Raw genomic sequence first — 12,518 nt, 5'->3', positions numbered from 1 at the left:
GGGGGAAGGAAAATCCCAGTAGAAACAAAGGAGCTATCAAATTTATTGGAACAAGGAAAATACAAAGATTCATTAAAACAAAGGCTGGGGCCGAAAGCCCCCAACAGTCCTTTCACACGCACCCAGAAGCCTCCCTCCCCACATGACCACCATGCCCCCTGAGGGTACACCCCACAAAGGCAGGGTCCCCACCCGACCGCTTTGCCCCTGGCAACGGGAGCTGGCTCTCTGCCCAGTGGCACTCTTCTTGAAGGGCTACGGTGCCCCACAGTCCCCAGCTGGGGCACTAGGCCCAGGGCGAAGTCTGGGGTGCTGGGGTCCCTGGCAGCAGGACAGATGAGATCTCCCTGCTCAGGAGAGGGGGCCAGAGCTGCAGTACAGCTGGGAGAGTGTCCTGCTCAGGGCCGGGCCCAGGTTCCTAGGGGAGGAAGCACAATGGGGAAGGGAGTGTTAGGGCCAGGGGAGGGGCACAGCGGGAGGCCCCAACTTCTGACCATCAGGCGCAGCCAGAAACTGAGGCCCCGAGACCCCAGGAGTCCTGGCTCCCTGCCCCCCTCTAGACCCCAGAGACTAAAATACCCCCAAAGCCAGGAGATAATTCAAAAATCCTAAATAAGCTTTTGAAGCCAGAGGAAGGCTTTATGGATCCCTGGAGTGAATGAATCAGCTGGCTTGAGAGGCACTGGCAGAGCTGAGGTAAGGGGGAGCCCAGTACCAGGCAAGCAGGGGGGCATGGGTCAGGCCTGAGGGGCTGCATGATGTTCACTCTCACCTCTGCAATTTTCCACACTTGATGGTGCTCAGCAGCTTGTCCCTGCTCTCAGGGTCTGGGCAGGCGGAGTAGGCAGCCAGCAGGCTGAAAGGGTGGAGACAGACAGTGAGGGAGGGCAGGGACTCAGGGGTTCCCAATCCCCAAGCTTTGTAGAGTAAGGGAAAGTGAGGCATGGAACAAGACAGGCACACAGTCAATAAGAAAGGAACCCAGGAGTCCTGGCTCCCAGCCCTTCCACTGCTCTCCAACCAAACCCCACTCCCCGCCCAGAGCTGGGGCCAGACCCCAGGCAGGTGGGGCCTGTACCTGGCCGGTGTGCTGTATCTCTCCAAAATGGCGGCTGCTTTCTCCCCACTCACTCCACTGATCTGCATGAGCTGCCGAGCGAACACCTCGCGCACAGTCTGGGCCTGGGAGGCAGAGAGATATGGAAGACGGAGGCAGAGCCGGGGGAGCTGCCAAGGTGTACCCCAGTAATCCAGCCCTAGGGTAGGATCCTGGGAAGAGACAGAGTCATCCCAGCTCCTGGAGCCAGACAGCCCCCTGCCCTGGATCACAGCCAGCATCCCATTCCCTGGCCTGGGGCTGGAAAGAAGGTCATGGCCACTCTGCCCAGTCTCACCTTGTTCTTGACAGCTCCCTCATTGAACTCCTGGAAGGTCATTAGTGTGCAGGAATCACTGTTGGGCTGCAGGTGGCAGCGGCCCTGAGACTCTTCCTTGGTGCAGCTCACCAGGGTCTTGTTCTGGGGAGGAAAAGGAAAGCAGCACCTTGTAAATCCAACCAACCGTCCCCTACTCCTTGCTGGCCCCCTCACTCCCGACCCACAGCCCCCTGCTAGCCCAGCCCCCAACCCTTTCAATGACCCTCACTCCCGACCCACAGCCCCCTGCTAGCCCAGCCCCCAACCCTTCCAATGACCCTCCCTCCCGACCCACAGCCCCCTGCTAGCCCAGCCCCCAACCCTTTCAATGACCCTCACTCCCGACCCACAGCCCCCTGCTAGCCCAGCCCCCAACCCTTCCAATGACCCTCCCTCCCGACCCACAGCCCCCTGCTAGCCCAGCCCCCAACCCTTCCAATGACCCTCTCTCCCGACCCACAGCCCCATTAGCCCAGCTCTGAGCTCCCCATCCCCCAGCTCTGCCACCGTCCCTCCCTCCCGACCCACAGCCCCCTGCTAGCCCAGCTCCGGGCTCCCCATCCCCCAGCTCTGCCACCGTCCCTCCCTCCCGACCCACAGCCCCCTGCTAGCCCAGCTCCGGGCTCCCCATCCCCCAGCTCTGCCACCGTCCCTCCCTCCCGACCCACAGCCCCCTGCTAGCCCAGCTCCGGGCTCCCAGCTCCCCCTCCCTCCAGCTCTGCCACTGCCCCTCACTCCCGACCCACAGCCCCCTGCTAGCCCAGCTCTGAGCTCCCCATCCCCCAGCTCTGCCACCGTCCCTCCCTCCCGACCCACAGCCCCCTGCTAGCCCAGCTCCGGGCTCCCAGCTCCCCCTCCCTCCAGCTCTGCCACTGCCCCTCATTCCCTACCCACAGCCCCCTGCTAACCCTGCTCTGAGCTCCCCATCCCCCAGCTCTGCCACTGCTCCTCAATCACAACCCACAGCCCCCAGCTAATCCAGCCCTGAGCTCCCCAGTTCTGCCACCATTCCCTGCTAGCCCAGGCCTGGGCTTCCCTCCCCTCCCACCAGCTCTGCTGCCACCCCTCACTCCTGACCCACAGCCCCCTGCTCACCCCATACAGGCTGTTCAAATGACGTGTCATGATGGTCAGGTACGCAGCCGATTCCCGCAGGTCCCGAGTGCGTTTGACGAAGAAGCCATCCACTACCTGGGTGTGGGGGAAGAGAGCATTAGGGAATGGGGGGGCATGGAGAGTCTACAGCGGGCCTGCGGGGAGTGGAGACAGGGCACCTGGTTTCACAGCCTCCTTGAGGTTTGGAAATTTTCTGGCCTTAAACCTGTGCCATTGTTAGGGGGAGTGGACACAGAAGGGCCCCTGCATCCAGGTGCTGGGTTGGTGAGTCCAGAGCTGGATACTGGTGGTCACCTGATGCTAGGTGCTCTGTGGGAGGCTCAGGAGCTGTATGTGTATGGGGGGGAATGCCCTGCTGGGGGGCTGCTGTGCCAGGGTGCTGGGCAGGGTCCCCATTACCTGGGTGCTGGTGGCTGCCTGCTGCAGGGTGCTCTCTGGTAGGCTCAGGTGCTGGGTTGATCCTGATTCCTCCAGCAGGTAGATGGGGTGGCACAGGCCACAGCGATGTAGACGGAACTGGGGAGGTGGAGTGGGGGGTTAGCGTGGGAGGCCCACCCTGGTTCCCACCCCATGACTCCATCCAGACAGCCCCCAGATCCCCTCCTCAATCCCTCAGATATCCCACTCCCCCTGCACCTTCTGCTCACGGAAGCGGCCGTCAATGATGCTCCCACACAGGTCAGCCATTCGCTTTCGCTCCACCACGTAGTCCAGAGCCAACTCCCGTGCTGGGGGCAGGTGCAGCTGCCCTGGGGTGAGATGAGGCTTAGGAAGGGGAGAACAGAACACCCCCGCCCCCATCCATGCATGGCCAGAATGAAGCAATCTTGATGCTGTGAGGCTCTGCCCCCACCCCATAGTTCCCCCCCACTTGGAGTGGCAGCCAGGGATCCCCCCCCCAGTACTCCTACCGTGGGGCCAGGGTGTATCTGCATGCGTGGGGTAGTGCCCCACTGGGATGTATGGGACGGGGCCACCCTTCAGAGCCATGGGCTCAGGCAGCGCCAGTCACACTCGAGGAGCCCTCCCTCCCTGCTAGCCTAGGAGCTCCTACCTGGGCGGGGCTGGACCCTCTCACGGGCGACCCACATGAAGTCCCCCACATGCAGCTTGCGCACGTCGAAGGGCACGGCGTTCCGGCACAACTCGGCCAGCAGATCCTGCTTCCGGGCCACTGGGCCGCTGCAGGGAGAGATGGGGTGGGACTGGGGCCTGCTCAGGAGCCCGTGCAATTCCCCCAACCCTCCAGGATACCCTGAGTGACCTCCGCACCTCAGCCCCCAGAGCCCAACCTGCCTGGGACCCCCCCACAATAAACCTCCCTACTTGGGATGCCCTATAACCCCCTCCCCCAACTCCCCCTGGCCAGAAGCTCATGCCCCCCCCCAAACGTACCCTGTGGTCTCGATAAAATCCACACACAGGATGATGTCAAACTGGCCAGGTCTCAGCACAAATTCAGGGTCAGGGGGCCTCTGCCCTCCAGAGCCACGTGCTGCCCCCTCCTGGGGTCCCAGGGTGCCGTCGAGCCTGCAGCAAAGTGGGGCAGACAACACAGTGAGAACACAGCCATGGAGAGGGGCCAGGAAAGGTGGGGAAGTACTATCCCAGCCCCCGCCCCTCCAGAAGGCACAGGGTTTGGGAAAGCTGGGAGCTTCTGCTCCAGCAATCAGCAAAGAAAGGGTTAATGCTGCCATTGGCTGGGTCTAGAGAGACCACAATGGAGCCTCACCGCTAGTCCCCACTCCCCCCCTGCAGTCCTGACTCCCACCACCCCTGCTCCAATGTGCTAGACCCCACTCCCCTCCAGTGCTGCAGAACTCAGGAGTCCTGGCTCTCAGCCCCGCCCCCCGGCTCTCACAGGCTGTCAGGGGCTGGCACTCACAGCTGGGGCTCGGGGTGCAGTTTCTCCTCCCCAGCAGGATGGATGGGCTCTGCGCCCTGGGGTGTCTTGGATTCTGGGGCTCGACCCTCTGAAATCAGGGCCTGCTCCGCAGCCACAAGCCTCTGGGCTAGCGCCAGCCCCTGCGGTGTCAGAGAGTACCTGCGGGATGCAAAGGGCATTGGTTCCCACTGAGTCCCCTCTGCTGCCCCTGCAGCCTGGCACCTCCTGAGTCCCCTGCCCCTCTCCCCTAGCAAACCTCCAGGTAGCACAACATCTGCTACTGAACCTGCCACCCCACCTGCCCTGCCCCTACTGAGCCTCTGTGAGGATCCGGGGAAGGCGTGGGGATGATCTAGGCACTCCGAGTGGGGGCAGGAACTGGCTACCTGGCTCCTTCCCATGCAGGACGCTCTCTTTGAGGTGCAGCCTTTCACTTACGTGACACTGTGTTTGCCCTCACAGTGGGGGGAGAGTCCAAAGGCCGGGGGCAAAGGGGTAACACAGAGCAGCGTCGACGTGAGGCACTCGGCCACAGCAATTGACTCGCCCTAGACAGTGGACTGCCCCCCGGGAGAGCTGGGTAGCGGGGAGAGGTGGCCTGGGCAGCGAGGTCACTGGCCCAGGCTTGCCTGGTGCAGCTGATGAGGGAGTCACCTGTCAGAGGAGGCTGCAGAGTTAGGTTATAAAGGGGAGGAGCTGAACGCTTGGGAGGTTTGGGCCATTTTCGACAGAGTAGCCTTGAGGCAGGGGCCTGCCTGAGCCCAGCTGGGTGGAGGCTTCACTGGGGAAAGGGAGCTAGCGGCAGGTGCTGCAGGCAGGAGGTCGGGTCTGCAGGATCTGAGTTCTGTCTGCTGCATGTGATGAGGTAAAAGAGCAGGTGAGTCTTCGGGTGGGGGCCAGGTGTGATATCTGTTTCACAGCTGTCACAGGGCTCCTGTGAGAGCTGAGCTGGACCCAGAAAGCTCGCACCTCGGGACAGGGGCTGTCTGAGCGATCAGTGCTGCACCCCGGGTCTAGGCTCACAGGAGCTGTACCCTTCATGTGCCAAGGGATCAAAACAGGGGTGGGGCCTGGACTCTGCTCAGCGCTCTGGGAGACTTAAACACCCAGGGACCCAGAGGCTGGATTCCCCTCCCTGCAGGCTGATGGGCGGCAAGTGTGTGCCCAGTAACATAGACTAGGGGACCAACTTATGGCACTTGTCAGAATAAGTTGCAAGCTTGGGAGGAGGCTGTGATGTTCCAAACAGGTATCCTCCAGCAGACTGGGGTGCACCAGCCTATCTGTCTACCAGATGGACATGGGGGCCAACCCTCCCACTAGGTGCTCCCCTTTCAGTCAAGGGGGAAATGCTCATGACCTGGAAAAGAAAATATCTGACATGCTGGCCCTGGGAGGATTCAGCTGCCCAACAGTGCCTGGGCCACAGCTGTGGTGCCAGCACCTGAGCAGCAGGGGGCGATGGTTCTTCTGGGGATTAGGGAAAGTGTAGTGCAATCACAGTGTCTGATGCTTAGCCCAGGCCTTCAATGGAAGAGATTCTAGACAAGTGGGGATGCATGTTACCTTAGCACCATGGAGATCCCCAAGGGCAACTGGCCTCAACAGGGGTCTAGGATTTCCTGGTCTTACCTTCTGGCCTAAAGGGGCCCCTACCACCTTTCAGCATCTGGTAGCTCAGTTACTGAAGGGAATGGAGGACTTGGCTTAGGCGTATGTTGATGACATTTGTAGCCATATGTAGCCTAGGTTATGGGAGGTACCTGACCCCCTTAAAGTGTAGTGTGTGCGCGGGGGGGGGGAAGTGTAGAGGGGGGATGGCTGAGGTGGCTTATCTGGGACACATGGTGGGGAGCAGCTGCAGAAGGCCAGACTCTGCAAAGGTGCAGGCTTTTAAGAACTAGCCTGCTCCCAAAACCAAGAAACAGGCCTACTCCTTCACTGGGATGGCAGGGTACTACTGGAGATTTGTACCCCAATTAGCTCCCGAGCTGCTCCCAGCACTGAGCTGTATCGAAGGGCAAGCCAGATAGAGCGCTCTGGATGGCCCAGCATCAAAGGGCGTTCTAGGCCCTGAAAGAAACTCTCCAGTCAGAGCAAAGGAACAAGATGTCAAGGGGCTGGTTTGAAGGTTGCTGCTGTGAACAGACAGGACGCCCATATGAACAGAGCGAAGATGGAGCGCAGAGAACCAGGCTGTGGCAAAGCCGCTGCTGATACCAACATGAACTCTAAGTGTGGCTGAGACCTTGTGACACTGGATCCCTGGTGACTAATCAATGCTCCTTCGGCCTGGCCAGGTTGCCCAGCCTCACCACAGATCCTGGCGTCACTCCCTAGGAAGGAAAAGTTGCTGCAGGTGTTTTGATCACTGCAGCAAACCCAGCAGAGACCCACAGTGAGTCACTACGGCTGCCCAGCAGCCATTGGGGAAGGGGTGGGCCCGTGGGGGCTGGGGTTACTACCAGGAGACTGTGCAAAGGCCAGAGTATGTCCACAATAACCCCTAGCAGCACATTACTCCCTGCTGAGCACCCCCAATTCCTTGCAACATGACACCCCCTCTGAAGCCCAGCACCCTTTCATAGCACAATGCCCCTAGCGAGCCCTGAATTGCATCCCCTTCAGCACAGCACCCCCCTACCTGGCCGGGACATTGGTTTTCAGCACCAGCTCTTTGCGGATCAAGGTGCCCACTGATGCCCAAGCCGTGTACCTATTTCCAGGGTCACCCTGCAAGACACAGATACCCCATATGACTCTGCTGGGTGGGACCTGCCTGAGCCCCAGCAGAGCTTGGAGCAAGGGAGAAGGGCAAGGCTGGGGGAAGCAGAGGGGGTAGGGAAACTTGAAGCAGGGGGAGGGGAGTGATGGGCTCAGATCCCTGCATCAGGAGTGATGGCTCCTCACGCCATCTCCAGAATCCATCAACTCCAGAACCTCATGATGAGCGTTTGATGGTGCCCGGACTGAAAGGGGCTGGCAGGCCGGGGGATTCTCCGGGGCAGCTCTCACTTACCAGGGTGAAGGATTTGTCACACAGCGGCTGAGCCGCCCGCTGCAGCTCAGACTTCATCAGGAACCCCCGGCTGTGTGGGCTCTGTAAGGGGGAGCAGGAGGAGTCAGCACTGGGGAAAGAACATATGAGGCCAGGCTCCAAACATCACTTGCAGAGTTAAGAATAGAACCCAAGAGTCCTGGCTCCCAGTCCACTGCTCTAACCATTAGACCCCACTCCCCTCCCAGAGCTGGGCATGGAACCCAGGATTCCAGGCTTACCGTGCTGTCCTTATAGAGGGCTAGCAGCACAGCGTAGCCCCCAGAGCGTGGGGCTGGGATGTACCTCCGGGGGGGACGGGGCTTCCTCTGGAAAAAGAAGTGACAATCAGCAGGATTTCCCCAGCTCTGATCCCCTTGCTGCCTCTGACATCCCCCCAATCCCCAACCTGTTCCTGGAACCCAGTATCTTTCACACAAACCCACTCTACCTCAGAGGGGCAATAAGGCACAGACAGGCAAAGGGACTTACCTAGTGTATTAGAGAGTCAGAGCCAGGGATAGAACTCAGAGGAGTCCTGACTCCACACACTCCCCCTTCTCTAACCACTAGACCCCATTCCCTTCCCAGAGCCAGGGAATAGAACCCAGGAGTCCTGGCTTTCAGCCCTTGTGCCAGAGGCAGTGCTCTCACCATGGGGGGAGGCTCCAGATCCCCAAGTAAGGTCTGTGAGGCAGAGGGGTTGTTGGTGGAGTGGTGCTTTGTGCTGGGGGCATCACTTTCCTGTCCCCCCATTAAGGGGCTGGCCCCTCCCATGGCTTCAAGGGGGGCATCTGCACCTAGGGTTCAAATAGAAATAAGATAGGCGCTCCCCCACCAGCTAGTTCCCCAGCACAAGCTCCGATCCAGGCCCAGGGCCCCCTAGAGAGGACAGGCCCGGTCTCCCATTCCCTGGCTCCCTCAGCCAGCTTGACCCCCCACCCTCCAGCTGGGACAGGGCCTGGGGGCACAGGGGGCTCCATACTGGGAGCCGCCTCTCACCTGCTAGGCTCAAGGAGAGGCCTGATGGGAGAGAGGGGGAGACAACACCCTCCCACTCCCTAGGAGAGACCATACAATAACAAAGCACTGCCATTTGATTTTACATTTACCACAGTTGCTAAGGATCCCTAAACATAGTGGAACCAACTACCCAGGAGCCTGTGCACCCAGGAACACTTATGCCCCTGGGTGGCTGCCCACCCACTACTCAGTGTCCTTCAGCCTTCTCCTCACACCATGCCATCCTGGGGGACCCCTTCATCCTGACACCCCATCCCTGGTGCTCTCCACCTACCCTGCTCAGCACGGTGTCTCTCCAGCCGCTCGTCCAGCCTCCGGCAGATCCAGTCCCCAAAATGCTGCAGAATCGCGGCCTCACGCCCGCTGCGCAGGGGCAGCGGGTACCTCCGAAGGGAGCCCAGGGCCTGAGGAGATGAAACACTGACACGGGGAACCTCCAGCCCCCACCCCCCAATGTGATCCCAGCTACAGGAACCAGGGCTCTGGGATTCTATCCAAGCTCTAGCAGGGAAGTGGGGTCTAGTGGTCAGAGCGGGGGGGGGGCTGGGAACCAGGACTCCTGGGTTCTAGCCCCAGCTCGGGAGGGGTGTGCAGTGCAGTGTAGTGGTCAGAGCAGGGGGGCTGCGAACCAGGATTCCTGGGATCTTTGCGGGCGGGAGGGCGAACTCACCCTCTGATACACGAACTGGGTCTTCTTGCCCTTCTCAGCGGCCTCATCCATCCACTCTGTCAGCCACTGCACGAAGAGGGGATTAGGACAGGCGGGCACCGGCTTCTTCCGCCCCAGCCGCCGGGGGGCCGCCATCTCCGCAGGTGCCGCCTGCTGCAGCCGGGGCAGGAGCAGCGCCCCCGGGGACAGAGAGGAGAAAATGGGACGCGGGGCCTTTCCCCTCTAGGGGGCGCTGGCTCCGATCCAGCCCCAGAGGGGGGATGCGGGGTCTGGCCGGGGGGCTCTTCCGCTGCCCCCGCCCGAGGACACAGGGGATCCTGGCTCTGCCCCTCCCCGGATCAGAGTCGCTTTAATGGCAGGGGCCAGCCCCCCAAAGGAGATGGGAGGGGTCTCCTGGGTTCCCGATAACCCTCCAGCTGCGGCACGGGGGGAGACTCCCCCCTCTGCCCCGCGGGGGGCACCGCGACCCCTGCGCCGGAAGCGGTGCCACCCTGTTCCCGCCGGGCCCCAGCTTCTCTTAGCCCCGCCCCTTGCTGGGGGACGCCGGGGCCGGAGCGTCCGGGCGGGGCTCCAGCCCCATCTGACGGCTAGAGAGAGACGAAAACTCAGCGGTGCCCGACAGCTGCGGGAGCCTCTCGGAACAGAGGGGGACCTGGGGGGCCTGGCAGAGCCCAGGGCTGGGTAGCAGGGTCTGGGGGCACTGGCAGATCTGGGGTGGGGGAGCCCAGGGCTGGGTAGCAGGAGGCTGTGGGTTGGGGGGCACAGGCAGAGGTGTGGGGAGCCTAGAGCTGGGGTAGAAGAAGGCCGTAGGTTGGGGGGAGCCCAGAGCTGGGGTAACAGGAGGCTGTAGGTTGGGGGTGAGGGGCACTGGCAGAACTGGATGGAGCCCAGGGCTGGGTAGCAGGAGGCCATGGGTTGGGGGCACTGGCAGATCTGGGGTGGGGGGAGCCCAGGGCTGGGTAGCAGGAGGCCATGGGTTGGGGGCACTGGCAGATCTGGGGTGGGGGGAGCCCAGGGCTGGGTTAGCAGAAGACTGGGTTGGGGGTCGGGCACTGGCAGAGCTGAGGGGTGGAGGCAGGCGGGGGGGCTCAGGGCTGGATTAGCAGGACGCTGTGGGTTGGGGGTGAGGGGCACTGGCAGAGCTGGTTGGGGGGAGCCCAGGGCTGGGTTAGCAGAAGACTGGGTTGGGGTCAGGGGCAATGGCAGAGCTAACGATCGGGGGGGGCTCAGGGCTGGGTTAGCAGGACGCTGTGGGTTGGGGATGAGGGGCACTGGCAGAGCTGGTTGGGGGGAGCCCAGGGCTGGGTTAGCAGAAGACTGGGTTGGGGGTCAGAGGCAATGGCAGACCTCAGGATTGGGGGGCGGGGCTCAGGGCTGGGTTAGCAGGATGCTGTGGGTTGGGGGTGAGGGGCACTGTCAGAGCTGTGGGGAGCCCAGGGTTGGGTAGCAAGAGGCTGTGGGTTGGGGGTGAGGGGCACTGTCAGAGCTGTGGGGAGCCCAGGGTTGGGTAGCAGGGGCTGTGGGTTGGGGGTGAGGGGCACTGGCAGAGCTGGGGTGGGGGGAGCCCAGGGCTGGGGTCATAGGAGGCTGTGGGTTGGGGATGAATGGCACTGGCAGAGTTGAGAAGGCAACTCCCCATGCCCACAGAAACCTCTCTAGCTGGGGTCATGCTGAGAAAGAAGGGAAACCAACCTGCCCCCACCGTGGGAGCCACTCTCCTGGTTTCAGATCATCCTTTCCCACCAGCTCTCCCCAACCCAGATGGCTCCACCCCACACAGGTGGTTTCTCAATTTGATATGTGAGGGGGATAATCTAGGGAGCATTTGGCTAATCCCTTGAGCTAGATATTCTTCTGCCTGGAGATAGTCCTGCCTTGCAGACAGCCATGGGTTGGGGGTACTGGCAGAGCTGGGGTGGGGGGAGCCCACGGCTAGATTAGCAGAAGGCAGAGCCTTTATGCAGCTCTGAGACCCAGGTGTCTCTAGGGTGGGGCACAGGGACTGTTTATACAGGGATCCCTCCCTTAGTTCTGAGTCACAATTTCCTGTGAGGTGGTGTGCAGGGTCTGTTAATACAGGGTTGGCTGGTGTGGTGGGCTCAACACTGGTTTTAGGGGAAGAGCACTCCCTGCTGAGTCATGCAGGATGCCTGGAACAGTGGCATAGAGAGCTTTGGCACTGTCTGTTAACTCTGGAGCATAATGGTGACCACTTATACGTGACATGTAAATTGTGCTTGGGTTTTGGGCCAGAGGATGAGAGCAGCAAGATTGTCCCTAAGAGGTATAACAAAGGTTGCTTGTAGGGTTGGATGAACAGGGCGGTTACCTTGGCTGCCAACTTCCGGGGGCACTGTGCCACTCAGCCTTTTTTCCCCCTTTCCTGCAGCCACTACCTCAGGGGAGGGCAATTAAGGGGGTACCCAAAATGTTTTCAACCCTGCCAGGCAAAATGCCTAAGGTTGCTGCTGGGTACAACCCAGCCAGTCTATCCCTGTAGCAGTATTGCCAACCCCAAGTGCTCAAAAGTCATGAGATTATGTAAACATAATTGATTTGGTGGTTTTTAGTCGGTTTCTGCTTTTTGAGCCTTTAGGGTGCACTGTGGTCACATTTTGAAGCTTTCTCCACTGCCACAGGGCTAGGAGGGTATTTTTCTTTACGAATGAAGGCTGAAGGCCTCACATCTCCACTTGACTCCAGGAGTTGAGGCTTTAAGGAAAACTATAATCCCCATGACAAAATCAGGAGAATTCACAACACTGCGGCGGTACTGGGCAAGGGCCAAAGTAATCAGCCAGGGGACGGAATGGGGAGCAAGGATTCCAGGGCGGCTCTGGGTCCCTCCCCCAACACCTAGGGCCGGGGGGGCGTGGGGCTTCTCGGCTGCCCTAGATGTCCTTATAAGGAGTGGATGCTGCAGGAGGCGGGGTCTCTTTCTGTGCCGCTGTTCACGCCCTTATTTGGAAGCGACGCAATGAGGCGGGGAGGGAACAGAGCCCGGAAGGGGGAGGGGGCGGGTTCAGGGAGAGGCTCAGCCAACCAGCAGCCGGTCTGCGGATTCGGCTGCCCCAGAGCCTATTGGTCACGCTACATACGTACCCCTCCCGTTGCACTGCTTAGCCCCCCGGCCCCGCGATCAGCAGCTCCTTAACAACCTGATTTATTATCGCAACCGTTGTTTTATTTCCAGGCGGGGTCCCACGTGGGAGGTCGGACCTCGGCCTCGGGGAGGATCCCGATACCAAGCCTCTTGGCTACAATCCCGGGTCCCGGCTCCTACCCACTAGAGGCCACACGCCACCCGGAGCCTGGCGAGAACCTAGAACTCCGGGCTGCACCAGCTGCTGCCCCCAGCATGGCAGCAGCTCT

General features: G+C 61.0%; 1 protein-coding gene across 2 annotated transcripts; it reads right to left on the bottom strand.

Annotated features, from left to right (window-relative positions):
- Positions 1-25: 25 nt before the first annotated feature.
- On the bottom strand, positions 26-9,668 carry MUS81 (MUS81 structure-specific endonuclease subunit). Of its 2 annotated transcripts, XM_030568633.1 has the most exons (16): positions 9,147-9,668; positions 8,751-8,880; positions 8,108-8,253; positions 7,696-7,782; positions 7,436-7,516; positions 7,061-7,149; positions 4,417-4,575; positions 3,927-4,061; positions 3,586-3,713; positions 3,168-3,280; positions 2,931-3,047; positions 2,511-2,606; positions 1,395-1,517; positions 1,079-1,182; positions 773-856; positions 26-418 (listed from the first exon to the last, which is right to left on the bottom strand). In XM_030568633.1, exons 1-16 carry the CDS (start codon positions 9,279-9,281, stop codon positions 352-354), a joined length of 1,794 nt encoding a protein of 597 aa, XP_030424493.1. In that variant the 5' UTR covers positions 9,282-9,668; the 3' UTR covers positions 26-351. The 2 variants fall into 2 exon arrangements, with proteins under 2 accessions (XP_030424493.1, XP_030424495.1); XM_030568635.1 differs by lacking the exon at positions 4,417-4,575.
- Positions 9,669-12,518: the final 2,850 nt, after the last annotated feature.

The sequence above is a fragment of the Gopherus evgoodei genome, chromosome 7 (genome assembly GCF_007399415.2).
Source record: "Gopherus evgoodei ecotype Sinaloan lineage chromosome 7, rGopEvg1_v1.p, whole genome shotgun sequence".
Lineage (NCBI taxonomy): Eukaryota > Metazoa > Chordata > Testudines > Testudinidae > Gopherus > Gopherus evgoodei.
This window is presented reverse-complemented; position numbering and strand designations above follow the sequence as displayed.

Coding starts and splice junctions, on each gene's coding strand:
- MUS81 (XM_030568633.1), bottom strand. CDS start 9,281: ATGGCGGCCCCCCGGCGGCTGGGGCGGAAGAAGCCGGTGCCCGCCTGT. Junction 7,783..8,107: donor ATCTGGAGCCTCCCCCCATG/GTGAGAGCACTG, acceptor TTCTTTTTCCAG/AGGAAGCCCCGTCCCCCCCG. Junction 3,048..3,167: donor GCCGCTTCCGTGAGCAGAAG/GTGCAGGGGGAG, acceptor CCACCTCCCCAG/TTCCGTCTACATCGCTGTGG.